Consider the following 26,658-nt stretch of genomic DNA (forward strand, 5'->3'; position numbering starts at 1 on the left):
CGCGGCTGGCTCGGAGCCCGGCGTGGCTGCAGGCGGGCCTCCCAGCCCACAGCCAAGAGCAGGGCTGTGTCCCTGGATTACGTCCTGCGGCCCCCCTCCACCTGCCGGGCCTTGGGGGTGCCGGTGGTGCTGGGAGGGATCTCCAGCGGCCCAGCCCCGACCCTAGCAGACGGCAGGGAGGCAGGGGCCTGGTCTGACCTTGCGCACCAGCCCCCTAGGTCGCCGCGCTCCGCTCGGTCTCAGGGCTCAGGTTCCCGCAGTCCGCGGGAGGGGGCGGTAATCCACCCGAGCCCAGCGCCGGGCGGGGGCGGCGGACCGAGGTTATTTATAAGCGCCGGGCCCGCGATCCGCGGCGATTCGCCCGTCGTCTCCGCCGCCGCCCACGGCGGACAAACAGCCCTGTGTGCGCCCTGGTCGGCGCCGCTCCCGGGAGGGCCCCGCAGGAAGCAGGATGTTGACCCGGAGTCGCGGGCGGGCCACGCGGGAGCGGCGGGAGGCGGCTGCGGGTGGGGGAAGGGCAGGGGCGATCCTGTTCCCTTGCTTCCTAGGTTGCAAATGTTCTGATCTATTCTGGGCGGCCGTTTTATTGACAAGCTAGGCCTCCCTAGGCCGGGCTGCCCGAAGGGGACGCCCTCTCCCAAGCCAGGGGTGAGGAGGCCGCGCTGGGCTCCGGCGGCTTCCCCGCGACCTTGCTCCTGCCAGGTGCCGCTCAGGCCCACAGGGGCAGTGAGGGTCGCTCTGCCCACCCTGGCAGGCTGCCCGCACCTCCTGAGGACGGCTCCGCCTCCCAGGCCTCAGCTCCCCCACCCCATGGTCTGGGGGAGGCCCCCGTGGGAAGGTTGCCCATTCATTCGTTCGTTCATTCATTCCTACTACAAGTTTTGCTGGGCACCTACTAGCTGCCGGGCACCACCCCCCAAACTCCTGGTGGAGCTGCGGAGCGCCGACCATACCCAGAGCTGGGGTCCCCTGATGGAGCCCCACTGCAGGCAGTTGGTGAGATCTTGATGTGTGAGGCCCAGGAGGGGAGACTGGGGCAGGCATGGGTGCGGGGGAGGGACAGAGGCCAGGTGAGTGGGCACCAACATCCCAAGCTCCCACAGGGCAGAGGGTGGAAACCTCACCCAGCACCCAGTCTTGGGAGTCATAGTGCAGGAGGCCGTGGTCCAGGATTAGCCAGGAGCCGGCTGTGCCCAGGACCGGGAGATGAGGGTGGGGGCAATGAGGGGTGCTGTCTCCCTTTGTGCCACGCCCTCAGGCGCGTTGAAGGACTTGGGACTTCGGCTCTGTGGCGGGTTTCAGCTCTGGCTGCCTGTGGTTCTGGTCTAGACCCGTGACCCCTGCCCCTCCATGACCAGCTCAGCCTCGGGGTGTGGCCTGGGCCAGCGGCAGAGCCCCGAGTGGCCTGTGCGCCTGTGTCCCTGTGTGCGTGTCTCCAGTGTGCAGGGCCTGCTGAGGTCCGTAGGGGTGCAGGGGTTGTTGGGGGAGAGCCTCGGGGTGGGGGGAGACTGAGGAGCTAGGCAGGCCTGAGAGGAGTGCCTCTCCCTCTCCCTGCACCCCCCACGCCCACGGGGTCAGCCTGTGGCCGTCAGCCCTGACCAGTCAGTGAACTCAGGGTCTGGAAGCGTCAGCGGCTTTTCCGACCTTTTTGCAAAATGGGATGTCAGCGGGGGGAGGGGGGTGCAGGCTGGGGAAGGTGGCAATGACTTCATGACAACTGAGCAGCTGGGGACAGGGGGCGGGGAGCAGGGGCCTGGCTGGGCCAGAGACTTGCCCATTGGCCTCTGCTCAGGGCAGAGGCTGCAGCTGCACTCCGCAGGGGGTGGAGGCAGCCCCACCGCGAGGCGCCGTCTCTGCGGGTGTCCTCACATGTGACCGCAGAGAAGCCCACGGCCACCCCGTTTACAGAGGAGGCCGAGGCTCTGAGAGGCGGCCACCGAGCTGGGGTGAGTGGGAGACCTGGACTGGGAACAGGGTTCAGCGGGTTTCCTTCTGTGCCCCCCAAGGATGTGGTGGGGGCAGGGCGGCCCTTAAAGGCAGCTGCTCTGTCACACTGCGCACTGTGACAGCTACACTCCTCTCAACAGCCACCCAGGCAAACATCTTATTTGAAAGGCAGAGCAATGGGGTAGGGGTGGGGGAGCAGGGAGAGCCAGAGAGCTATCTTCCATCTGCTGGTTCGCTCCCTAAAAGCTGCAACAGCCAGGGCTGGGCCAGACTGAAGCCAGGAGCCTGGAACTCCATCCGGGTCTCCCATGTGGGTGGCAGGGGTCCAAGGACTTCCTAGGCACATTAGAGGCTGGATCGGCAGCAGAGCAGCCAGGACTCAAACCGGCGCTCACATAGAATGCCGGTGTCGCAAGTGGCAGCTTCACACGCTGTGCCACGCACCGGCCCCCAGGGGTAACTACTTGAGGAGCCCTCCACACACACACTGCTGTACGATTCGGGGGTGGAGAGCAGGCATCAATCACCACGTGGTAGACGGAAGCCTCTTCACTGGGTGGCGGGCCCTCTGTCCAGCGCAGGCTGTCTTGGTTTTGTGGGGCGCGGCTCCCTTATGGGGCCGGAGGGCCCTGTCTCGGGTGGGTGTGAGCCTTGCCTTTGTACCCAGGAGCTGAGCTCAGCTCCGGGCCTGCTCTGTCTTTGGCCATTTACTAGTTTCCCATAATAATAGTAATCACCACCCCTGCCTCTGCGGTGGAGTTCTCAAAGCACTTTCACAAACACTCATTTAATCCCCGCACAAGCCCTGTGATGAGGACTTCATAGACCCATTTTATAGGACGAGAAACTGAAGCTTAGGGAGGGCGGTTCTGGGCTTGGCCTCCGATCACACGGCCGGGAGGCGGCCGACACGCTGGCCTCTCTGAGCCCCAGGCCCGGCACCTTGCACAGCAGCCGTCTGTCTCTGCAAAGCCGCTGGTGACCGTGTGGCTTCTCCCAGGGAGGACCTGTCCAGAGCTGGGAGCTGGGTGGGCTCCGCACCCCACCTTCCCCTCCTGCTGATACTGGGGGCATGGGAAGCAGCAGAAGTGGCTGGCACAGAAGGAAGCCGGAAGGAGAGTGTTGGGGAGGGGGCCCCGAGGCCAAGCCAGCTGCCCTTGGCACAGGGGCCAGGCTGAGCAGTGCAAGGGACCGTGGGTTCCTGGAGCACGAGGCCACGCATAGATGCCTGGAGCCAGCTGCAGCCCTGTTCTCCCCTGCCCAAGGCAAAATGATGAAAATAAGGACAGTGGAGTGGGGTCTGCTTGGAGCTAGGTGCACCAGGCCCGAGAGACGGCCCGTTCATCTGAGCTATGCATTTTCAGGCCCGTGTGGGCTCCAAGGGGCCTCTCCTTTGACATTTCCTTTTAATGCCCTTAACTCAGCAAAATAGAAAAGTGGTGACCGGGTCAGATCCTACATTGTCTTTTTGGAAAGGTTGGTCATGAGAGACAGCAGAAAGCCTGGGAACCCCTGAGCTGGCCGCTGCAGCCGCTGTTGGAGAGCTGGCGAGCAGGGGGTTGTTTGCGAATTGAGAGATGACATCTGAACAGCTGGGGACTTCTCCGGGGGCGGGGGTGGGGGCGGGGGCGGGTTGGCGGCTCATGCCCAGCTCCAGCCCCTGCGGCCCCAGAGACCAGGCATCCCCAGAAACCCGGGCAGAAGGAACATTCGAGTAACTGTCCTGGGAATTCTGAGAAGGCCTTGGGGGCCCGATCTCCAAGCCCCGCAGCCGCAGTTCCTCTCTGACCTGGAGCCAGAAGGAAATGTTCTCTAAAACCCCACCTCTCACTCCCCCAGCTTCCCCGAGGCTGGGTCCAAAATAGTGCAGGCCATTGGAGGAGAAGGCAAGTGCCCGCTGGCCGCCTGCCCCTCCAGCCTGGCCAGATAGAGAAGGACACCAGATGCCAGAGGGGCCCCGGGGCCTGGGGAGCCCCACCCCCATCCCTTCCGAGGCCCCCCCCCCCCACTAACCCAGGCAGCTGGGAGCCTAGCGCCCCTGGCCGGGCTGGGCGCACTTGGGGACATGTCCCAACAAGCCCAAACAGAGCAGGAGGCTGGCCCGAGAGAGCACAGGGCTTGGGCTAGGCGTCAGCCTGTGGACACCTCTCTCTGGGGGAACTCATAGCACTTTTATTATAAGTGTGACTTCCTGCAGGGCACTCTGTGAGCCAGCAGGAGCCCCAGAGAGAGGAATCACACCTGCTCGCCATTCTTCCAGCTTCTGAAGGAGACCACAGCCATAAAACTGGGGGTGTTGGGTGGGGGAAGAGAGGGGAGGGCAGGAGGCAGCTCAACCTCCAATAAACCGCGAGTCTGATCGAATCACAAATAATCAGTCCTGATCACAGGGCTGCCTCCGCCCTCCTCTCCCGGGAATTAAAAGTCAAAGGGCAGAGCTGCTGACGCAAATGTCAGGGGAGACAGCTGGGAGCCTGCTCCCCGGCTGCACCGCTCCAGGGCCCAAGGGCTTGGACTCACCGTCCCCCAGGCCAGCCCCCAGAGCCCTGGTTGTCAAGGCAATGCAGGGAAGGGGGTCCGGCTCCCTGTCCTTCCTCCTGGCTTTGAGGTCACCAGAACTTGAACCCAGGTTGGTGATTCCAGTGGGAAGGCAGGTGCCCGGGAGATGGGAGAAGCAGCCGCTGGGCCTCTGCCAAGCTCTCCCCTTCCCACTCAACAGAAGGGGAAAACCCTCTGACTCCCTTGCTAGGAGTGTCTGGCTCCCCAGATCCCACTGGGCCCCTTCCCTAGGTTCACCCTAGGCAGCCAACACCCTGGGCAGCTGCACCAAGTGCATGCATCAGTGGTGCCCCCCAGTGGTCAGTGTGGGACTTGAACTTGGGCCTTGGGCACCACCGTTGTAGATCCTGCCAGGCAGCCTCCGCCCAGGGCCCCGGGATCCTGTGGGGCCCCTGCCGTGTGAGCAGTGAGGGGATCTGATTTTGGTAAGGGGGCTGTGGCGTGGGTATCAGGTAGCTGCCGTGTTCTCCCGGCACTGTAGCTTGATCTCGGCCTGAATGTCCAGTGTCAGCGCGTCAGCTTCACTGTGTCTAAGAATGAACTCACCATCTTCCAGCCCCAAACCTGCTCCTCCTCCTGACGGCCCTTTTCTATTAATAGCTCCGCCACCGTCCCAGTCGCCAGCTCCAGACCTCCGAGTCATCCTCAGTCCTCCCGCCTCCTCACTCAGCAGGCAACTCCTGTATCACCCTCCTGCCTACTCACTGCCCTGCCCTGCCCTGCCGGGGGCCCCCTCTCCCCAGCCACTGCCATCCTCAACAATGCCGCCCGGCCAGAGCTGGGCACGTGATCCGCCTCCTCAGCTTGCAGGCTGTGTGACCTTGGGAAAATTACTTCAGCTCTCTGAGTCTGCTTCCTCAGCTGTCACACGAGGCTAAGGCTGCGTGAGTTAAATGGTAAGGTGTACATCGTAGACACCATAGGAAAGGCGTCCAGCCCGGCTCCTCCATCTTACAAACAGGGAAACTGAGGCCTGGCGAGTTGGACCGAGAGCTCACATCTGGCATTGGGTTCCAGGTGTCCACACCTCGCTACAGAGCCAGGGCTTTGGAAGTGCTGCTGTTTTTAGCGCCTCCCCAGCCCCTCCCTCCCCCCAGTATCACATTCTGGAACCCAGAACAAAAGGCCACCTCCTGAGTTCATGGGCTTCAGGGGGCAGGTGCGCCTGGGTAAGGGTTGAGGTCACTCAGCCACAGCAAATATTTTCTGAGATGGGACGAGCACAGGTCACGTCCAGCCGGCTGAGTCGGGGGGGGACCCATCTGTGAGATGATGAGTGAGGCTGAGCCTGTGGCTGCCACATCTGCCTGCCTTGGGGCGAGCAGGGGTGTGGCTACAGTCAGATGCCCAGAAAGGGCGGGTGTCTCTTCCCCCATCCCCTCCACGTGACGACGACGCAGGGGGCCCCAGCGGGAGGGCAGGCTGACTCAGCGGCTCACATGCAGGCCTGCTTCCCTGCGGGCAGCACTTGGCATTCCCGCCAGGAAGGAGCACCTGGAGCCCTGAGTGGCCGCCTTGTGCTGTCATCAGATTTTCAAAGGGGATGTTACCCCCCCCCCCACCCCATCCTCCCCCAAGGAAGCAGCAGCACAGAAAGCAGTCGTCCTGGCTTCAGCATTGGAAGATCCAGGTTCCTGGACAATCCTCAAATAGGGATGATTGTGTCCCCAGGGGACACTTAGCGTGGGGGACAGGTGGGGACACACTGGCATTTAGCGGAGAGAGGCCAAGGATGCAGCTCAGCATACATAACACACACAACAGGCGCCACACAGAGACTGATCCCACCCAGCTGTCAGCTGCGCCAAGATCCAGAAGCCCTGGCCTAAGACTCGGCTGCCAGGAGCCCCGGGCCCGGCTGAGCCCCAGCTCTGAGGCCGCCAGACTCCTTCCTTTGCGGAGTGGTGACAGAGCTGACCTGCTGGACCGATCTGGGTGTTCCCGCCCCATCCAGGGCAGGCCTTCTAAGCGAGTTGCATGCTCTCTGTCAACTCTTTCAACCAGGAAGAAGCAGGCCCGGAAGGAGCGGGCCACCTCCTGGGCCCTCACCATGCCACCTACCCCAGCTCCCCCACCCCCACGCGCTCCACCCCACCCACCCCTTCTCCAGGCTCTCCTTAGCCTGGGCCTCAGAGCCCAGGGGTGGGGAGGGGATTTGTTGGGGAGCAGTCACATGCAGAGGAAGGGGATGGCCAAGGAAACCCTTGGAGGCGATGTCAGGACCTGGCAGGTCCTTCCACATAGCCACCGCCTGGCTCTCCTTCACCTGGCGGCCGAAGGTCAAGTGTCTCCTCTACAAAAACTTTTCCCTGGGGCTGGCGCTGTGGTGCAGCAGGCGAAGCTGCCACCTGCAGTGCCCGCATCCCATATGGGTGCTGATTTGAGTCCCTGCTGCTCTACTTCCCATCCAGCTCTCTGCTATGCCCTGGGAAAGCAGTAGAAGATGGCCCAAGTGCTTGGGCCCCTGTACCTGTGTAGGAAACCCAAAGAAGCTCCTGGCTCCTGGCTTTGGATCAGCTCAGCTCTGGCCATTGTGGCCATCTGGGGAGTGAACCAGTGGATGAAAGACCTCTCTCTCTGCCTTTGCCTCTCTGTAATTGTGCCTTTCAAATAAATCTTTTTAAAAAATTCCCTTATAAGTTAAGTCTCTGCTTTGTTCCTTGGGTCTGGTGGGTGGCCCCAGATGGGAGTCCGTCCCCCCCCCGCCTCATCCTGGACGCCCCCCCAAGCCCTGCCTGGTTGGCTCAGGCATCCCAAGAGTACCAGATGCTGGGGTCCCCACAGAGGGCGGTAACCAATGCATGGCCATGACGGGGGTGGGGGGATGGGAGGAGTGGGGGCTTTCTGGCACTGCTCACATGCAGGGTCTTGGGACTTCTCACACACTGCACCCTCTGGGCCCCAGCTGTCTTGGGGAAGGGGAGGTGAGCAGCTGCTTTTGCAAAGGTGGCGGTGGGGGCAGAAGACATCAGTGGGGTGAGCAGGAGAGGAAAGCCTGGGGCCCCTTCCCTGGGGGCCCCTCTCTGCCCCCCACTGGCAATTTCTTCCTGACCTGTGCTGTCTGGCCTGTACCTCGTCTTCCATAGCCGGGCCCGGCCAGCCCTGACTGCCCACCTGCTGCCAGCCCCCTCCTGCAGGGGCTCCAAAGCCAGGGAAGCAGCCTGCGCCTGCCCCAGGCTACCTGCCCAGGGTGTCATCCCAGCATGCACCCGGGCCAGGCTCCTTAGGAGCTGTGCCCAAAGCTGTCTCCCTGCCCGCAGCTCCACACGGGAAACTGGGCCCCGGGGACTCCAGATGGTGGGTGGGTGGGGGGAGCTGTCTCCCTGACCCAGAGCGGGGGGCTGTGCACCAGGCATTCCCACTGCCTGAGCAGCCCTGAGTCCTTGGTGAGCACTGCTGCCAGGCGCCCCCTCCTCCAGGCCGGAGCCCCCTCTTCTGTGTGTGCCTCAGCTCGGGGGGCAACCCATGCTGGCTGTAGCTCCTCTGGGTGCCCTGACTGCAGGGAGGCCCGGGGAGGTGGCAAGGTTGCTTTATACCCCGTATCCACCCCAGCTCAGCCAGCTCCCTCAGAGTGGGGAGCATAGTTGAGCCGCCTTCTGCCCTGGGGCCACAGTCTGGGCCCTCACCTGCCCCCACCAACTTGGTGCCGCCCCCATTCCTCTCCCTCCTCCATCAAAGGGGCCCAACAGCCCTTGCAGCTAACCTTGGTGGGGTGTGTGGAACCATGAGGCAGACAGAGGGGGTAGCACCCACAAGGCTCAACCCTGTCACTTCACAACAGTGCAGGGCTGCGTGTGGAGGAAGGCAGGGAAGAGGAGATGGCCCAGGGGCACCCGTGGAGGTTGGTTCCAGGCACACAGACTCTCTGGCCCTAATCCCCACCCGCTGCCCCACCCCCCACCCCACCCCCTGCCGCTGCTAGCAGCAGTTGTAAGACCCAGGGAGTCCACGTGGATTGGCTGGTGCTGTGACCTGCTGCGTTACATAACTCCCGCTCGTGCTCGGCCTTGGACGCAGCAGCCGCTGAAGCCACTCGCCACGTGGATTCCGTGACATTTCCTTTTGCCTAGTGCAGAGGCCGCAATGGCGGCGGCGGTGGCAGCAATGCCTCTGCAGCTTCAAAGACCAGAAATTGGTGGTGTGGATGCTTTCAAAAATTCACTTTACATCGCCGGGTCAGTGTTCTCCCACCCACATCAACCCCGGCCCATCAGCAATGGACCCGGGCTCTCAGCCCTTTGGGTCCTTGGGCAATAGGCTACATGGGTGGGGGAGCTGAGCAGAAGTGTCTTCCCCTGCCCGCAGCGAAGGAAAGGGCTGGGGAGGGGAGACCAGGCTGGGAGACCCCAGGGCAGCCTAGTAGAACCCTCTGAACCGAGTCAGGAGCTCTAGGCTTTTGCCCTCGGCTTGGTAACCGCCATCGTGGCCCCAGCTTGCTTGTCCTGTAAACAGGACCAGGCTACTTTATCTCACCCTCGGCGCTGCGGCACCCTGCTTGGTCCGGCCTGGCCTGCCGTCCTGGGGTCGCAGCCCAGTGAGGATGAAGGGGAGGGATGAGGGGCTGGCAGCCTTCGAGATCTACACCTGGAAGGCCGGCACCTGTTAACATGGCGCCACCTTGTGTTCAAGAGGGAGCACAGCCAGATCTCTGCCTAGCCAGGCAGCTTTCCTCTTTGCTGCTGTGGGAAGGGTGGTATTGTAAACCATGGATCTTCCCTAATCAAGCTTGGCATTCCAGCCCCTCCGCTCTGCAGAACAGTTCTTGGCAGGCTCTGATGCCATCCTCAAGCAGATCTGGAGAACCCCTCCTAGGGTCAGGGAGGTACGGAGGGCAGTCCGTGATGCCGGGAACCCAGGCATCTCTTCCTCTGAAACACTCCTCCCACTGATAAGAGTTCTTGATGCCTGGAGGACCAACTGGAGCACCATATGTGGCAGCGTGCACCACGTGGGGCAGGCTGCCAGAGTTCCCTCCCTCTGCCCATGGGGAGCTGGTTCAGCATGAAGGCCACGAGTCCACACAGCCAAACTGCACTCGGCATGGACGGCCCACCCGACAGGGAGCCCGGGGCGTGTCCCAGCCATGCCTCTGCATGTGCAGATAAAGGAAGCAGACTCAGCGGCAGGAAGGGGCTATCCTTCCGATTCGCCACACGACTTGGTTTCTGGCTCACATCATTATCACACTAGAGGAGATTTTGGAAGGCTGGGCTGTTACCTGGAGCCACAGAAACACAGCTTTAACAGGGAGTGCAGTGGTCTGCCAGCCCCTCAGTGGAGGAAGCCCAGGACTGTGTCTCAGCTAGCTGGGGCCTGCCTGGAGGCATCCACTGGTTTCTCCTCATCTCCAGACTGCTCCAGGAAGGGCAACGCTTGAGACGTCTCTAAGAGTTGAGTATGGGCCCCTCTTCTCTCTTGCTCCTTGTCCCTGGTTCCCAGCCCCAGGCAATCTCTCCAGTAGGGAATTGGGATGGCTAGGGGATGACAGCCTGCCTCCATAGACACTGCCAGCGCAAACACTGCAAATTCATGGCTGGATTTACGACTCCCAGCAACCTCTGACGCTCGCCTGGACCCAGCCAAAGGTGGAGCAGAGCAAGCTCGGTGGGGAAAGATGGCAGGAAGAGAAGTCAAGGTTCTGGCGAGGGAAGGCTCCAAGGATCCCAGACCTCGTCTGTTCTTTCTAGTGTAAGACACCACTGCTGACACTAAAGACCAGTTCCCTCTCCTTGCACGTCTCTGCACATGCCATGTCCTGCAAAAACCTCCAGATGGAATTTTGCCTCCTTAAGAATAACGCTTTTTAACCATGCAGAAAGTGCATCCCTCCCCCACCTGCCACCATTCCACCGTTGTGCATTTGATGTCAATACTTGATTTAGTTCTCTCTGTTCACTACCCATTTATATACACTGACTTGAGTCTCACGCTTGTTATAAAGCATTACGAGCAAGTTACTGAGAAGGTGTTCCTTGATGGTCTCTAAGACATGAAGAACCACAAGAAAATAGCCTTGCCAAGCGAATACAGACTAATCGGAGATGAAACATTCCCGCTAAACTTTTAATGTAGCGCTCTGTTCAAAGTACCCTAAACTTCAATTGTCCATGAATCAAAAAGGAGAGTCCTGGGCTGAGCCAGGGTGAGCCTGCTGGCATGTCACCAGGCGCACACTGTAACTGGCTAGGAATGAATGAAGCTCTCTGCCCTGGAAAGCAGGCATTTGTGAACCCAGCTGGGCTCCTCCGCAGTGCCTCTGACGCAGATGTTACCAATCGGAGGATCAGAATCACCTACCCAGGTAAATGTCTTTCCAAATACACCAGGAGAGCTCAATATTCCTGAGATGAAAGGGAGAAGCAAAAAAAAAAGTGTATTCCTCAAATAGCTCTGGGGAGATTTGGCCATGCTGCCGTCTCCTGGCCTAGTTGAGAACTGCAGCTTCCAAGTGACGTTGCCCAGAGGTGGGGTTGTCTTGCCAGCCTCTATGGTGGGGCCTGAAACAAATCTTAACTCCTTTCTGTGTGTGGGTGGAGCCACTGCTCTGCCTGCAAAGAGCTAAACTATCTGGCTTGTTTTACACAGTGCTGTTCTGATAAAATGGGAACTTTAAATAATCAAATGCCACCCACCAGCTATCTGGGCCTCATGTGGGATCTGGGCTGCCCAGGACCTGCATGGTTATCTCTGTAGACAATGAAACCAGGCCAATCAGAGCAGGGTCATGCATCCAGAGAGGGTCAGGCCTAGCATTTTTTAGGTTACTTGGTTGACACCCTCTCTCCTTTTAAAATTTATTTATTTGAAGGGGGGTGTGGAGAGAGAGAACAGAACAGAGAAAGAGAGGGACAGAGCCACAAAGACAGATCTTTTATTCACTGGTTTACTCACCAATGCCTACAATGGCCAGGGCTGGGCCCGGCTGGAGCCAGGAGACAAGAACTCAATCTAGGTTTTCCACATGGGCCACAGGGAACCAGGTACTTGAGCTACCACTGCTGCTTCCTAGGGTGCACATTAGCAGGAAGCCGGAATCAGGAGCAGAGCTGGGATTTGAACCCAGACACCCTGATACGGGATGTCGGTGGCCCAAGTGGCAGCTTAACTGCTCTTCCAAAACGCCATCCCAGCACACGAGTAACTTGGTCCAAAGATGTCAGCCCATACCCCTAACGTAAGCCACACCTCACACTTAGGACACCCACAGATGCCAGACTCTGATGCAACAGCTCCTGGGGTGCATAAGCCTTGTGCGGGATTCTGCATGCTGTTTTCAAGTGATTTTCCTAGGGCCACTCTGAGTGGAGCCTGGCCAGAGCCCAGTCCACAGCCTCCTCTCCCATCATACACCATGTAGCTCTAAAGAAGTTGAGTGTGAAATGAGATTTAATTACTCAGTACCTAGGCATTCTGAGAAGCCCCTCACTAACAACCCTTTCCTGCTGAAAAATCCAATCCACGCCCGCAGCGGGGCTTTTGCTGAGTCTGCTGTCTCCAGCCCATGGGCCAAAGGACAGTTCTTTCTGAGGTGGGACGGCAGGCTGCACTTCTGCCCTGGTCCCCTCACATAGTTAAATGAGTGAGGCTCAGAATTCATCTGTTTTCAAAACAAGGATGTGGCAGGCCCCAGAGGCCTCCGGGGAGGGCAGGGGAGCCTCCTCCAACGCACAGAATGAGGCCGCTAATGGGATTCTCTCACGCTCAGCCTCACCCAGAGGACAGCGCCACATTACTGCAACAGCTGGGGGTGCCCTGGATGTGGGCTCACACCGTGGGTCTAAAACCATCCCTCCTCTCAGTGTCTCCCAAGCCTGGGGCTCACAAGCGAGCAGGTCCCTGGCGTGGCATGTCTCAGGGTCACGAGTGGGCGTCAGCGCTCCCACATTTCTGGAAAGCCTTCCTGCCTAAGCAGACCAGGGTACTGCTCAGGGCACAGCTTCAGCCAGTGCCTCAGGCAAGCACGTTAGAGGGGGAACACCGCAGACTTTCAAATAAAAACCAAGCTGTGACCACCACCACCACCCCTAAGCAGAGAAGATTAAAACAAAACACACAGCACCCCACACTTGTTTCATATACATATTTATATATTTTTCATATACAAAGTTACATTCCGAACCCCAGGGATTCCATAATAGAAATAAATACTGAAATAACTACATTGCTAAGTGAGCTTCTTGCTCATAGAAAGGAAGCCTCCGCCTCTAAGTGACACTCTAGAACCCAATTTTATAGAGGCGGGCAAAGTTCTGGGTAAAATGTCTAGGACAAAAACAGGTTTAGAACAGAAGATGGTTAAAATATATTCAAATATCAAGAAATAGATGACAAAATTACTACTAAAACAATTTTTAAAGAGAAAGTAAAAGACATTTAGTGTTACAGAATAGCATAACCCTGTTAGAAACGCACTGTGATTTCCACACTGAACGTCCCCTCCTGCTCTCCCCATGCCCCTGTCCCAACGTGATCCATGAAGAAGCGCCCTCAGTCCGGCTGGGTCCTTTGGCAGCAGTCATAATACTCATAAGGAAATAAATATTCAGTTCCACGGCATTTGCAAGACACACGTTCTTCAGGACAGCTCAGGCCATGACACATTTTGTCTGGCTTTGCACTAAGGCAGCCCAAGTTCCAGGGTCTGTTCTCAAATGCAGGAGACCTTTCCGAGAAGTGAACAATTCGGCAACTGAGAGAATGGGGTGCAACCTTTTCTATGCAAACGCGCTTCATCTGAAAAAGTTATGTGCTGCATGTTTTGTGCTCAAAATGTTTCACATTCTCAACTAGCTGCAGCTATTAAAAGATTCATTTCTATTTAAAAAATTTAGATACACGAGAGCTACAGAAAAGCACTCTTAAAATTGACTTCCTAGAGAACATTCTCCCCTGGCCTCGCAGAGATTTTCATCTACAACTCATAGAGGAGTATCAACTTGAGGCAGAGTGGACCGCGGTCTGTGCAGGTCGGCACCGGTCACACGGTTCGACCTCATAAATAATCCCAGTGCAACAACCCAAGGATTCCTTCTTCCCACAGGGAGACTGCCCCGAGGGAGGCTCCTGCTCTGCCCTGGACAGTGCACAACCTCTGCTGCGCGCCAGAAACTCGCGCGTGGCATTTCTTCCACAGGCTGCCACCTCCACCAATGTGAACATCACAAGAATATAAATTGGTTACTGGGGAAAGGGGAAGTGAAGCAATCTGTAGAAAATACTTAACTGAAATGACAGACATAGGACAAGCCTTTAAAACAAATTGTACAGGCATGGACATCCTCTCTCTGGTCCCTGAAGTTAATTAACAGGGCCACAGATCATCTGACATCTTTAGGTAAAATAACTACACCTATATTCCTTAAGTTAAAGCCAGTAAACTGAAAAACAATCACAACCATTGTAATACACCTGCGTTTTTCACCTGTAACTCCTGAATCCCTACATTACATTCAGTTATCCGAATGTGGAAAAGGCTGAACAACAGCCAACTGGGTCTGACTCTGGGATGTTTGCCTCTTGGGATTAAGCTCCCAAAACACTTTGGTGTCTCTTTCTGGTGATTTAATGCAACATTTCCAATAAATGTGTACTAACGCCTTTTTTAGGTAGTGCCAAAAATGGCTCAGATTTCAAATAAAACAAAAACATAGCCAACGAGCTATGGAGAAGTGGCCTAGGTTTTGGTGTCCTGAAGAAAAGTGACTAAGCAGCTCAAGCAAAAAATTACTCTCTTAATCCAATTTTGACAGTTTTTCTTCTACAGTTTTACTGGGTATACAACGTGCTTGAAGATCCTGTGGCCACATGGATCCCAGGCCTCCTCATGAAATCCACGTATCTACAGTCCTGATCAGGCACGCGCAGCAGTCACTGGCGTACTCTTCAAACAACTTTGCCTAACAGTTTAGAGAAACAGCCTCCCTAGCACTTGAGGACGCGCAGTCTGAGCCTCTTCTCTGAAGCGTCCCTCCAGCGACTGGGGCTTTGATTCAGCATGTTCATTTTTTACAAAGCACATGAATTATTTTTAGTTTTGCTTAGAATAATGGATAAGAAATAGTAAATCACACATTTTCGAAAAGCTTGAGAGGGAGAAAAAAAGTGTTGCATGATGGCTTTTTAAACCTTAACTAAACAAGAAAACCAGTTAAAGACCTAGACTCTCTAACCTGTTTTTGAAAATGGGCATTGTGAGTGAAAAGGGGTAAGGCCAGCCTATGTCGCACTGTGGCTTTGTCTCGTCCCCTTCATAGTTTTTCCCTTTGAAGGTGACGTTTTAAGCTCAAAAGGGTGCCAAATCTTAAATGTGTTATTTACATAAAAAATAGCAAGTACTAGCTGTTCTGCAAGCTTATACAGGACAAAAGAAAGTAATATTTTAAGCCAAAGCCCTTACTCAGTTGGTTAGGCCAGACCCCATTCCCTCTACAGTTTTACTCTTAACAGGTAAGAGCAGCCCAGGAACATTTGGCAAACAGGAGAACTTTTTCACATGGAAATAACTCAGTCAACCGCCATCTCCCAGTATAACGAACACAAAACACAGTTGCCTTTTTTAAAAAAATCCTCTCAGAGCTGAAATGGCTTCTGAGCTTGGTAAGTGACAAAGCTTTCAGACACGTCAGGATGAAAATGAGTGAGACTGGTCTCACAAAAAACAAAACAAAACAACAAAACAAGAATGCTTAGAGAAGCAGGCCTCATAAATTTTAGAGCTCTAGTAAGTCAGAAACAGGAAACTTTTATTTAAATAGTGTAGTCTTAATTTCTTTAATATAAAACCCCCCCAAAATCTGATGAAAACAAAGTTTTATATACCATATAAACAAGATTTGTCAGATTTGAAAGTCAAAGTTAAAGTAATTTACAGTTAGCTTTTTAGCCCTCTTGGGACATTAAGACAAATCCTGATGATCCACCTGACATTAGTGTGTGTCAATTTTAATACATTGGGGCAAACTGCTATTGTACTTAATGGTACAGTTTCATTCATCAAGTGTTTTCCATTAATTCCATTATTAGTGACAGCTACAATGTTACCCCATCAAATGAAGTGACATTACACAGCGGCAGACTCAACCACATCGGGACTGCTTTCTGTAAGTCACCTTCCTGATTTGTTCATAATGGACTGAAGTCGCCTGTAACACCGGTGCAGTAAAACAGCTAGCTCCTCCGTATCGTTATGGTAGGACAGAGTCTGTAATATAAAGTTAACAGGAAAAAATCTCACACGTGTGGTGAAACTTTACTTCACAAAAAGAGCATTAAATAAACAGGAAAGGGAAAATAAACCATGCAGAAGCGACGGCGTGCCCATCTCGACCTGTCTCCACGGGCTCACTCACTGCCATACATCACTTGCCACACTATCAAGTGACTCCTTTCCGCTCTGGTGACAGAAGGCTCAAGTGGAAGGTCCTCTCCGAGAAGTTCTGAGTCTCCGCCTTCATCACCTATGGACGACAAGGAGACACCAGTTAGGCTGAGCACAGAAAACACAGGATGACGGGAATCTGACACCATGCTCACAGTCAGGCCACGAACAAGCTGCACCAAACTCAGCTGACTTTCACCACAGAGAGCACAGTAAAGGAGATGCCGCGACTTACACTCCTCACCCACTGCTAGCCAAGCCACTGCCTGACTTCTGCAAAGGCTAACTTACTTTGCAGGCTGCACTGATAAAAGTGAGTTCACTATACTACATGGGGAAGTCATCCTGATGTGCTGGTATACTGATGTTCACAGAAATGGATGGCAAAGTGTCCAGTTCTGTGGTCGTGCAAAATGGACAGCCTACTTGTGCTTATTACAAACTAAGGATTGAGACAAAACCCGAACAGCTCATGCTCATTCCCACTGTAGGGAGCAAAGTTTTTCAGTTGAGGATAAGGGACACACGTATATAGAAACTGAAACCGTCTCTCTCCAGCACCACCTGACGGCAGAGGCATCACCTCCTACAGTGAGTTTTTCTTCCAATGATTTTCAGGTTTAGGAGAGGTTATGCATCAACAGCTTCTAAGTGGAGATGAGGCAGGGAAAAGGCGTGGGTGGCAGATGGGCTGTAGGGGCTTCTGTGAAGTCTGATGGAAGCCACTGGCTCCAAGGCCTAGTGTAGGCACACTCCACTCCCTCCACAAGCTCCCGTCAATTGGTGTGCAGAGCAAGGATGTTTGGGCACAAGCCAATGACAACCTGTCTAGTGGGATGAGTTCTTCAGTACAACCCTGAAAAGGTACATAACAAGGGACTACTGGTATTTTGTAATGTGCTGGACCTGCATTCCAGCTGGACACCAGAAAACATTGACATTTTGCACAGAAACAGAGAAGGAGAAGCCCTATGTTTCTGTGGTTTTCTCTGCAGGCTAAACTCTCCTTTACCCCTGCTCTTGGCCTTTCCATGACAATGACAAACCACAGAGAGGAGTAACGTTCAGGACAAAATCCAATTTCTGAACTGGCGAAATATCATCAGCCTAGGGTAGAATGTAAAAAAAAATTGGCTGTTTAATTTAAAAAAATTACAATAATGACAAATTGAGACAAAAGACCACTGTATGTTTTTGAGCTGTTTTAAAGATTCTATCCTGTCTCCTAAGGTCTCTACATCCTAAAATTTAAGTTAAAGCATTAAAAATATGGAACTTCTGGGATTAGTTTCTACTTGTTAAAACATCACAGGAAATGAAAATGAAAGTGGAACAAAAAAAGAACAAATTCAATTTTTTACAAAAGCACATGCACTATTAATATTAGCTTATGCTTAAATACAAGTCTATTTTTCAGGCTGGATTAACTAAAGATATTGCCAAATGGTTAAGCAATTTTTATACTATTTTCAGGATCTACAATGGAAAGAATTTTTAGTGGAAATGGAAAAGCCACATAGAGATTTTATTAACATATTCCTTAGTATGGTTCCAACTGCCATATTGCACTCCAAGAAAAAGCTGCAAAAATATTCCAGCCAAGTGGAGGCCCTATAGTTCCTCTCTATAAAATAATTCTACACCAATAGTCAATTATTTAGGGGCTAGCACTATGGCACAGTAAGCTAATTCTCTGCCTGGGGTACCAACATCCCATATGGGCGCCAGTTCATGTTTCAGCTTCTCCTCTTCCAATCCAGCTCTCTGCTATGGCCTGAGAAAGCAATGGAAGATGGCCCAAGTGCTTGGGCCCCTGCACCCACATGGGAAATCTGGAAGAAGCTCCTGGCTCCTGGGTTTGGATCAGCCCAGCTCCAGCTGTTGCAGCCATTTGGAGAGTGAACAGTGGATGGAAGATCTTCCTGTCTCTTCCTCTCTGTGTCTGTAACTCTACCTCTCAAGTAAATAAAAAACAATTATTTAAAACACTTGGAAATGACTCCATTCTTACATCACTGGGATAAGTTTTTTTTAACTTTTTAAAAAATATATTTATTTATTTATTTGAAAGGCAGAGTTATAGGGGGGCAGAAAGAGAAAGAAAGAGGTCTTCCACCCACTGGTTCACTCTGCAAATGGCCACAACAGCTGGAGCTGGGCTGATCCAGAGCCAGGAGCCAGGAGCTTCTCCCAGGTCTCCCACATGGGTGCAGGGGCCCAAGCACTTTGGGCCATCTTCTACTGCTTTCCCAGACCATCAGCAGTGAGCTGGATTGGAAGTGGAGCAGTCAAGACTCAAACCGGTGCCCATATGGGATGCTGGCACTACAGGTGTAGCTTTACCTGTTACGACATAATGCCAGCCCCGCTGGGATAAATTTCTTTCTTTCTTTCTTTCTTCTTTTTTTAAAAAATATTTATTTATTGGCTGGCGCCGCGGCTCACTAGGCTAATCCTCCGCCTTGTGGCGCCGGCACACCAGGTTCTAGTCCTGGCTGGGGCACCAGATTCTGTCCCGGTTGCCCCTCTTCCAGGCCAGCTCTCTGCTGTGGCCCAGGAGTGCAGTGGAGGATGGCCCAAGTCCTTGGGCCCTGCACCCCATGGGAGACCAGGAGGAAGCACCTGGCTCCTGCCATCGGATTAGCACGGTGCGCCGGCCGCAGCGCGCTAGCTGTGGCGGCCATTGGAGGGTGAACCAATGGCAAAGGAAGACCTTTCTCTCTGTCTCTCTCTCTCACTGTCCACTCTGTCTGTCAAAAAAACAAACAAACAAAAAAAAACTGATGTCTCATTTTAAAAGTCGAATTTAAAAAAACTTTTATTTATTTACTTATTTGAAAGTCAGAGTTATACAGAGAGAGAAGGAGAGGCGAGAGAGAGAGATCTTCCATCCATTGGTTCACTCCCCAGATGGCCTCATGGCTAGAGCGAAGCTGTGCCGATCAGGAGCCAGGAGCTTCTTCTGGATCTCCCACATAGGTGCAGGGGCCCAAGGACTTGGGTCACCTTCTACTGCTTTCCCAGGCCATAGCAGAGAGCTGGATTGGAAGTGCAGCAGCTGGGACTTGAACCGTAGCCCATATGGGATGCCGGTGCTAAAGGCAGCAGCTTTATGGGCTACGCCACAGTGCTGGCCCCTGGGAAAATTTCTAAGCTTAACATCCTCCCCATGCCTCCCACCAAAGGTGTCTAATGAGGCTTTTGCATCAGATATTCTGGTTACACTAATCACATGTGGTATACTGTCACTGACATGACCCTAAATTTTGACTTTTTAAAAAAGATTTTATTTATTTATTTGAAAGGTAGAGTTGTGTGTATGTGTGTGTGTGTGTGTGTGTGTATACATATATGAAAGAGAGAGAGATCTTCCATCTGTCAGTTCACTCTCCAAATGGCCACAATAGCTGGGGCTGAGCCAGACCAAAGCCAGGAGCCAGAAGCTTTGTCTGGGTCTCCCTGTGGGTGCAGGGTCCCTAGCACTTGGATCATACTCCGCCGCTTTCCCAGGCACATTAGCAGGGATCTGGATAGGAAGTGCAGCAGTTGGGACTCGAATCCACGCCAAATGAGATGCCAGTGCAGCAGACAGTGGTTTAACCCGCTGTGCCATAGCACTGGCCCTAGTGACCCTAAAATTCTATACTTTACTTTTACAAAATTCATACCTAAGTATTTGTCACTGATCTAGAGCATATTACATTCTCAAAAACCATTTCATGCTTATGTTTGTGACCTTAAAGAAAAGATTTATTTATTTATTTGAAAGGTAAAACAATGGAGAAAGAGAGACAGAGACAGAGATCTTCCATCTGCTGGTCTACTCTCTAAATGGCTACAACAGTCAGGTCTGGCTCAGGAGGAGGCCAGAAGCTAGAACTCCAGCCTGGCCTCCTGTACAGGTGCTAAGGGCCCAAGAACTCAGGCCATCGTCCACTGGTTTGCTACCCGCATTAGGAGGGTGCTGGACTGGATTGAACCAGTGCTCTGATAGAGGATGCCAGTGTTGCATGCACCATCTTAATCCGCTGTGCCCCAACACAGTTGGGGATAGTTCAAGGGATCAGTTTATCATAGTAAATAAATAACCATCTATTTGCACAATACTTTCTGGTTTACAAAACTCTACCCCTTCCTTCTTTTCCTGCAGATCTGCCTCTGTTCTGACAGCCTTTAGCTCCCAGGGAGTGGGTCCCTCCCTCTTTCCCCACACCATTTTAGCAATTTCCCCATCACCTTTCTTACCTTTTCCTTCTGTTAATATCTTACTCAGGTATCCATTTTTTAACTCATCTCCCAATCTCTAAGCATCCTCCACATAAATCTCATCACAGCACGGCTCTATGTAAAGTTCCCCAAAAGTTTTCCTTTTCTTTAAAGATAAAATGCAAACCCTTTATTTTGTTGTGTAAATAAACAGCCAAGCTCCTCCTTTCTGGAGCAAGAATTTGTACTTTCTACTATTCCAAGTTCCTATCATTTAAAAATAGTTTTTCTTCAATTAAGATGGTTTCACATCTCCAAATCTTTGGTCAAGCTATTCTTTTACCTTGGAACACCAACCCCCAGCCCTCTGCAGCCCATTCCCCAAGTTGATCTTTTAGACTATGGGTGGGGAATGTCCAGTCTGGGGACTGTATGAGGCCCACAAAGTCACTGGCCTGGCCCTGCATGACTCAAAATTCAATAAATCTATGGCAGGTTAATTTTTAAGTTGTATGGCCTGAGAGTGATGCTATAAATACCTAAATGGACCTTGGCAGAAGAATGGTTCCCCACCCCTGCTTGAGACTAACACTGCTGGGTGCTGAGTCACTTTAAGCATCATTTCTTGGCTTCCTTCTACTCCCTACCACAAGCATCTGTAACACTTTAAACCTATTAACATATCTTTATCTTAATGCTGTTCAATCATCTATTGGAGACTGGCTTTGTCTGACTTATTTCTAAATTTCAAGTTCCAGGCTGACAAGCAGACAATAAAAGCTCAATCTCTGTTTGTCAGGTGAAAAGATGAACAAATAAAATCAATGTTGACCCAAAAACAAAACAAAAAACAAAAAACAAAAAACCCAAAACCTGAATGTCTCCATTTTGCAGGTGAGGAAATCAACACTCTAGGAGGTTGAATGATTTCCCCACTGACTCCAAATGTATGCTCTTCACATAAACTCAACCACATCTTGCTATGTCTAATGCTTTCTCAAACAAATGCTCCTGTATGGAAGGAAAAAAAAGAGAGAAAGAAAAACAAAAACAAAAACAAAGAAATACAAAATCCTCTCTTAAATAAAGAACTCAAAGAAAATCTCTTAGGAATCATGAGCAGAGTGATTTCTTATTTACTTAGGGCGAAAATCTAAACCCCAGAGCAGTGGGATTTGAGCTCCAGATTCAGGACTTACCCATGCGGAAGTCGATGTAGCCCTCTCCTCCGCTGATGACAAGCATGGACTTCAAGGGTGTCTGGCTGCCAGGCTCCTGTGCAGATGGCCCTGCCTTGTCCCCTGTTAGATCTGTGCCAGAACTGCCACTCTGGGGGCTGATGACTTGACCTATTTTATACAGGACAGAAGTATTACTTACAGGAGGAGGGCAAGGGGAGATGGTTGTTTCTGGAATATTTAAACATTTTGCTCTATTTTTCATTTTATTTGGAGAGACAGAGATACCTCCCAACCACATGTTCACTCCCCAAATTCCTATAACAGCTTGGGCTGGGCCAGGCTGAAGCCAGAAGCCTAGAACTCAATTTGGGTCTTCCATATGGGGATCTCCATGTCTTGCCTACCAGGGTATATATTAGCAGGAAGCTGCAATCAGAAGTGTAGCCAGAACTTGAGCCTAAGCACTCTGACAGGGGATGTGGGCATCTCATGTAGTGTCTTAACTGATGCACCCAATGCGCACCCCTGATTATTTCTGAGAGTTAAAAAGGTAATTAGACTTTAAAGCGCAACCAAACTATCAGGGGTGCTAAAAGGCTCCATGTGATCAGGAAAAAATTACATGTAGGTTGTAAGGGCCCAGTTTGAAAATCTAACTAAAGCAATTTTGCATCAAGCAAGAACGGGTCCAAAATCCAGTATGAGATATGTATAAGGCTGCCTGCTTCAAATTATTTCACCCCGTGTCGGGTCCCCCTGATTTGAGGGACAGTGGAAAGGTCTCCTCTGAGAGGGAGAGCATGCATTTGTGTAAGAGAAGAGTCTTCAACCTAAGCTTCACAAGTCTGTATATTCCTAAGTAACATTTACATTTATTCCAAATCACGGCTCTCTGCTCGTGTTTAAGAAAAGTACATCTTATTTCTAATTTAGATTATGCAAATAAAATTGCTGCTAAATGTGCTGTTTGTTGTCAAGCTTAAGTTCCAAGGTAGAAACCTTGAGCATGAAATGGCAGAGAGAACCCCTTAAATGTCACTCACACTCTGAACAAATGAATAATGTCTAAGGCATCCATCCCACTTGCACAGCTTTGACTGTGGGACAGCTTCTTCCTTGCCAGAATCCACTGTCCTTTGGTCAGACTACACAGACCAGGCCCCCAGGAGCTAGCAGGGCACAGTCACGATACGATGCAGTCTGAATCTAAAAATTAATTTAAGTTTTAAGTGGCCAGGATAGTTTGATGTATCCCCACAGGGCTTCACTCATGAATTACTCAATTATGCCCTGGGAAAAAGGGAGCCTGCTTGAGATGGCTTCTGTCAGACTGGTTATTTCTGCCACAGAGGCAAGAGCACACTGGTATGATAACAAGGCCAACCAGAGTAGTTCAATCTTCAGAACCACAAAAAACAAGGTTGCCAATTCCATTTTTAGATTTATTTGCACCCAACAGAAAGGTGCCAAAAGGTCCACTGAAGTACTGTTTTTACTAGTGGAAAAAGAGAAGGAATCCAGAGACCCATCGCCAGAGAAGAAAATAAAACACAGCACATTTATTTATTCCGACATGAGACTACCATGAATAAACTAGACTTTTAAGTATAAACATAGAGACTCTGGCATTTTATTTCTTTAAAAACATACAAGAGGAACACTATCACCAGCAATTCCATTTCTAGGAATTTATCCTAAGGAAACAACCGCACAAATGAACAAAATGTACTCATGAGGTATCAGGAAACTCATTGTCATGCTGTTTAGAGTAACTGACTAATTGGTTAGGACGCCATATGCCAGCCCTTGCCCTGTTACATTTAACTTGAGAATCCTCTGGGAAAAACTGGTATGAATGATCTCCATATTGTGGGTGGGCCTCACAGAATCAGCTGACAGTCTTAAAGACTGAGGACCCCAAGCAAGAACAGTGCTGCCTCCAGACTGCTTGCACACTTGGGCCCCAACACCACTTCCTCCCTGTGTCTCCAGCCTGCAGGCCTGCACTCAGATTCCTGACCTGCTAGGCCCCACAGTCACATGAGACAACTCCTTAAATCTGGTCTTTCTCCACACACAAATGCATGTACATGCAACACACACCCACACTCACATGTGCAAACACACTACTGTTATTGGTTCTCTGGAGAACCATAACACACTGAAACATCACCATTTTTACACAGTTCGTTGGTGTGGTAAAGTCAGATTTGAACTTTGTTGAACCCCCAAACTTGCCTTTTTAATAAGGAAAAAGTTTGCAAAATTTGAGTCCTGTGTATAGGTGGTCAGCCACATCACTATACTCTCAGTGGGCAGAATATTTTCCCCTGGACATCACCACTATCACCTCTTGTCTGTATGGTGCATTTTCATTAATTTTTCACAACAACAGAGGCAGGCAGAACACACATGGATCACCACTTAGGAAGCACAGCCCAGAGGTTAAGTGGCTGGGCTGACGTGAGTGGCAGAGGCAGCGGAGGAAGCCCAGAGCCCGACTGTGCAGTCACCGCTCTCCAGCGCAGCACTGCTGGAGGTACCAGGGTGCAGCCCATCCCCTCCTGTATGGAGCCTCAACAACTGAAGCTTCTTTCTTAAGATTTCCTTCATTAGGCTGAGACCATTTTTGGCATTCTTTTGTGACAAAACACCACTGTTTCTTAAAAGTAAGCTAGTCTCTTAAATAAAAATAAAAAATCTTGGGGGTAGGGAGGAGACTCCAAAATAATCTCACTTGTGAATCCCTATGGCTCTTTATTCAAACACTTGTCATAGAACTTCCTTCATATGCCACATTGGAATTACTGGTTTTTCCAGTACTTCATGTTAGACAGGACAGTGGAACTGTGATCCCAGAAGAGAGACAATGACACGGAACACCTCAACAGAATAACTGAACTCACCTGGGACTGCCACAAAGAATTTGACAGCATCCCGGTGTCCATGGAAGCAAAGCTGCGCATGTGCCATTGAGCAATAGGGTATGAAAGTCCCTGGAGTCACTTTGTCGCTGTTCTCATCGCCATACACACGGATTACACTTCCAGGACGATTTCCCGGGGCTCCTGAGGTTTTATTTGCTGCAAGAGAAAAAGCAAAGAACAAATATTTTCCCCTAGAATAGTAACAATGCAGAGAGGTTACTGGTTAATCCTTATGGTATTATCTAAAAGCTACAGCCAGTTGAAGGGCAGCAATGCCAATTCAAGACAAAGCTGGAAGAGAGGGCTACAGCATGCTGGTTATATTTAAGGGCCTAGGTAGATGGAGGAGGGGATTTTGCCAGTCTAGCAGTCCCTAAGCTCGCTTTTTATATATATCTATTAATTCTTTAAAAAAATCACTTCAGTGAACAAAAGAAAACAGATTTGAATTTTTGATGTGTCTTTTAAGCCCCATTTTAGAAAACTAATCTTTACGTTAAGTAAAGTTGTGTTGTGTGCTTGTCTAAAGTAAATAGGTATTATTTCTAAGTAAAATATTTTGTAATAGTTTATCTTCTGATTCCCCCACCACCCCCTTGGTTGAGAATACGTCCCTGGAGGGGGCTGGTAAAAGCTGTGCCACTTCAACAGAGTGGCTTTCATTTACCCCACATTTGTGGTTGGCTGGATTATCGCAATGACCAGACTCACAAAACATCCCCATTCCATGGGCAAGTAAGTGAACGAAGGAAAGATGACTGGTGACAAGAGTAAATGATGTAGATTAATAATAGTTTTTAAGAGATGTTTCATGTTTTTATTGGAAGGAAAACAGTCTGAAAGGAAGTTCAGCTGCAACAAAAGATGATGAACAGACTGAAGCTGCTGAGCAGTCGGTGGCCATGTAACAGACATGACCTCACACAACAGACAGACACCTGCTGCAGGGCAGTGACGGCAAGTGGGTGACACTGAAAGACATTCAAGAGGGTATCTAGAGAGTGGGAACAGCCTCACAGTGGCTATCAGAAGCCAGGGAGAAGAGCTTGGTTCAGGATCTGCACTTACCCCTCAGCCCCAGTAAACGTCCCTGGTGGAGGATTACGGCTAAAGTGAGAAAGGAGGAAAGGGGACATGGAGAGGTGCATGACAGGGAGGAGAAGCGTCACTGTGCGCCACCACTCTCAGCATCTTCTAGCTGGTAACCTGGCGCTTCAAGTGCCACAACATTGACAAGATCTGACTTGGCTCCACAGCAGTACCACGTAAGGTTCTTGCCAAGGACCCTACAGAATCTCTGCTCCAAAAGGCCAATCTGATTTGCTGTGATTTTGGTTTTCTTAGTTAAAAGTTACTTTTAGTGAATCTGAATCAGAACACTGAGGACTGAATGTGGCACATTTTCTAAATGCTAAAATTTCCCCCTTATTTTTGTGTGTGTTTTTAAAAATCTGGTTCAAACTATGCTAAAATGGAACTCTGTCTTATAAAGAATTGAAATGAACTCTAGGGATCCTGAAATATATAATAAGAAATGGTCTACACAGGTTGATTTATACAGTAATTAAAGTTGGATCAAGAACTTGGGTTATCTAAAAGCTTCAGATCTGGTCCTCTTCCTTCCCTTACCCCTAAAAAAAGGAAAAGTGAGCCTCTGGTATGCGATTATTACTTATATTATGGATTCACAACATTTGTTTCGAAACATTCCCTACCCACGAATGTGCGACAGAAACACACTTATTTCACAGATGACTAATGTCATGGAACATCATATGAGAAAACATACAACATACATTTTGTTCACAAAAATAATAAACCACATTCTTTTCCAAGAGAGGAGAGATGGCTTATCTCCAGCGTAAGTAAAGCTCTGTTGACCTCCTGAGAAACTTCTACTATTTTTTTATAAGTCTCAAATAGAACAAATGGAATATCCTACACTGCTCGCCAGGGAGATGAGGAAAACTAGGATGGATGTCAGGTAGTGTTTCTGGATACTGGGAAACAGAGCTGAAGAAAACGGATTCAATCTTTATTTCAAAGATGACACAGGCTTGTGACTCCTTAACTGAGGGAAAGAATTTCTCACACTGTACCAATACTAGTCCTGACACATGGGAACTCTGGAGTTTGTAAGTTTCACAGGAAGAGTGAAGAAACCTCAGCTAGATCTTTGTCATCAGCTGGATTTTCTGAGTTACTGCAGATTTGCCAGTATCTAAACAATTCCTTCTACCTGAATTCCAATAACTCCAGTTGTCCTGTCATAGTTATCTAAAAATATACTTACTTTCTGTCAGTGGGATGGAGATAATGACACCGTTTCCTGTCCCCACCCACAAACGATTGCAAGACACCATAAGAGCTGTGATCCTCACAAAAGAGAAGCCCAGTTTTCCAGTACCTGTAAGGGAAGAGGGAGAACATTTCACTGAGAAACTAAAGCAGATGGGGTTTT

At 51.1% G+C, this 26,658-nt stretch overlaps 1 protein-coding gene and 1 long non-coding RNA gene across 21 annotated transcripts in view; one reads left to right on the forward strand and one right to left on the reverse strand.

Moving 5' to 3' along the window:
- Window positions 1-1,569: 1,569 nt before the first annotated feature.
- LOC108178550 (uncharacterized) lies at window positions 1,570-7,145 on the forward strand. Of its 2 annotated transcripts, XR_001795289.3 has the most exons (3): window positions 1,626-1,946; window positions 5,107-5,402; window positions 6,918-7,145. It is a non-coding gene; the product is annotated as an uncharacterized lncRNA (long non-coding RNA). The 2 variants fall into 2 exon arrangements; XR_011383506.1 differs by having other exon boundaries at window positions 1,570-1,946; window positions 5,107-7,145.
- Window positions 7,146-12,572: 5,427 nt separating this feature from the next.
- Window positions 12,573-26,658, reverse strand: part of SPAG9 (sperm associated antigen 9) — a 167,139-nt gene continuing 153,053 nt past the window's right edge. For 13 of the 19 annotated variants that reach the window (XM_051824849.2, XM_051824852.2, XM_051824854.2 and 10 more), the window contains 5 exons: window positions 26,491-26,604; window positions 25,266-25,304; window positions 24,177-24,353; window positions 21,289-21,438; window positions 12,573-15,962 (listed from right to left, as the gene is read on the reverse strand). In XM_051824849.2, coding sequence (XP_051680809.1) covers window positions 15,847-15,962; window positions 21,289-21,438; window positions 24,177-24,353; window positions 25,266-25,304; window positions 26,491-26,604 — 596 coding nt within the window. In that variant the 3' untranslated portion in view covers window positions 12,573-15,846. The remainder of the gene's footprint in view (window positions 15,963-21,288; window positions 21,439-24,176; window positions 24,354-25,265; window positions 25,305-26,490; window positions 26,605-26,658) is intronic. The other 6 variants (XM_051824851.2, XM_051824853.2, XM_051824855.2 and 3 more) reach the window with 2 other exon arrangements.

The sequence above is a fragment of the Oryctolagus cuniculus genome, chromosome 17 (genome assembly GCF_964237555.1).
Source record: "Oryctolagus cuniculus chromosome 17, mOryCun1.1, whole genome shotgun sequence".
In the NCBI taxonomy this organism is placed as follows: Eukaryota; Metazoa; Chordata; class Mammalia; order Lagomorpha; family Leporidae; genus Oryctolagus; species Oryctolagus cuniculus.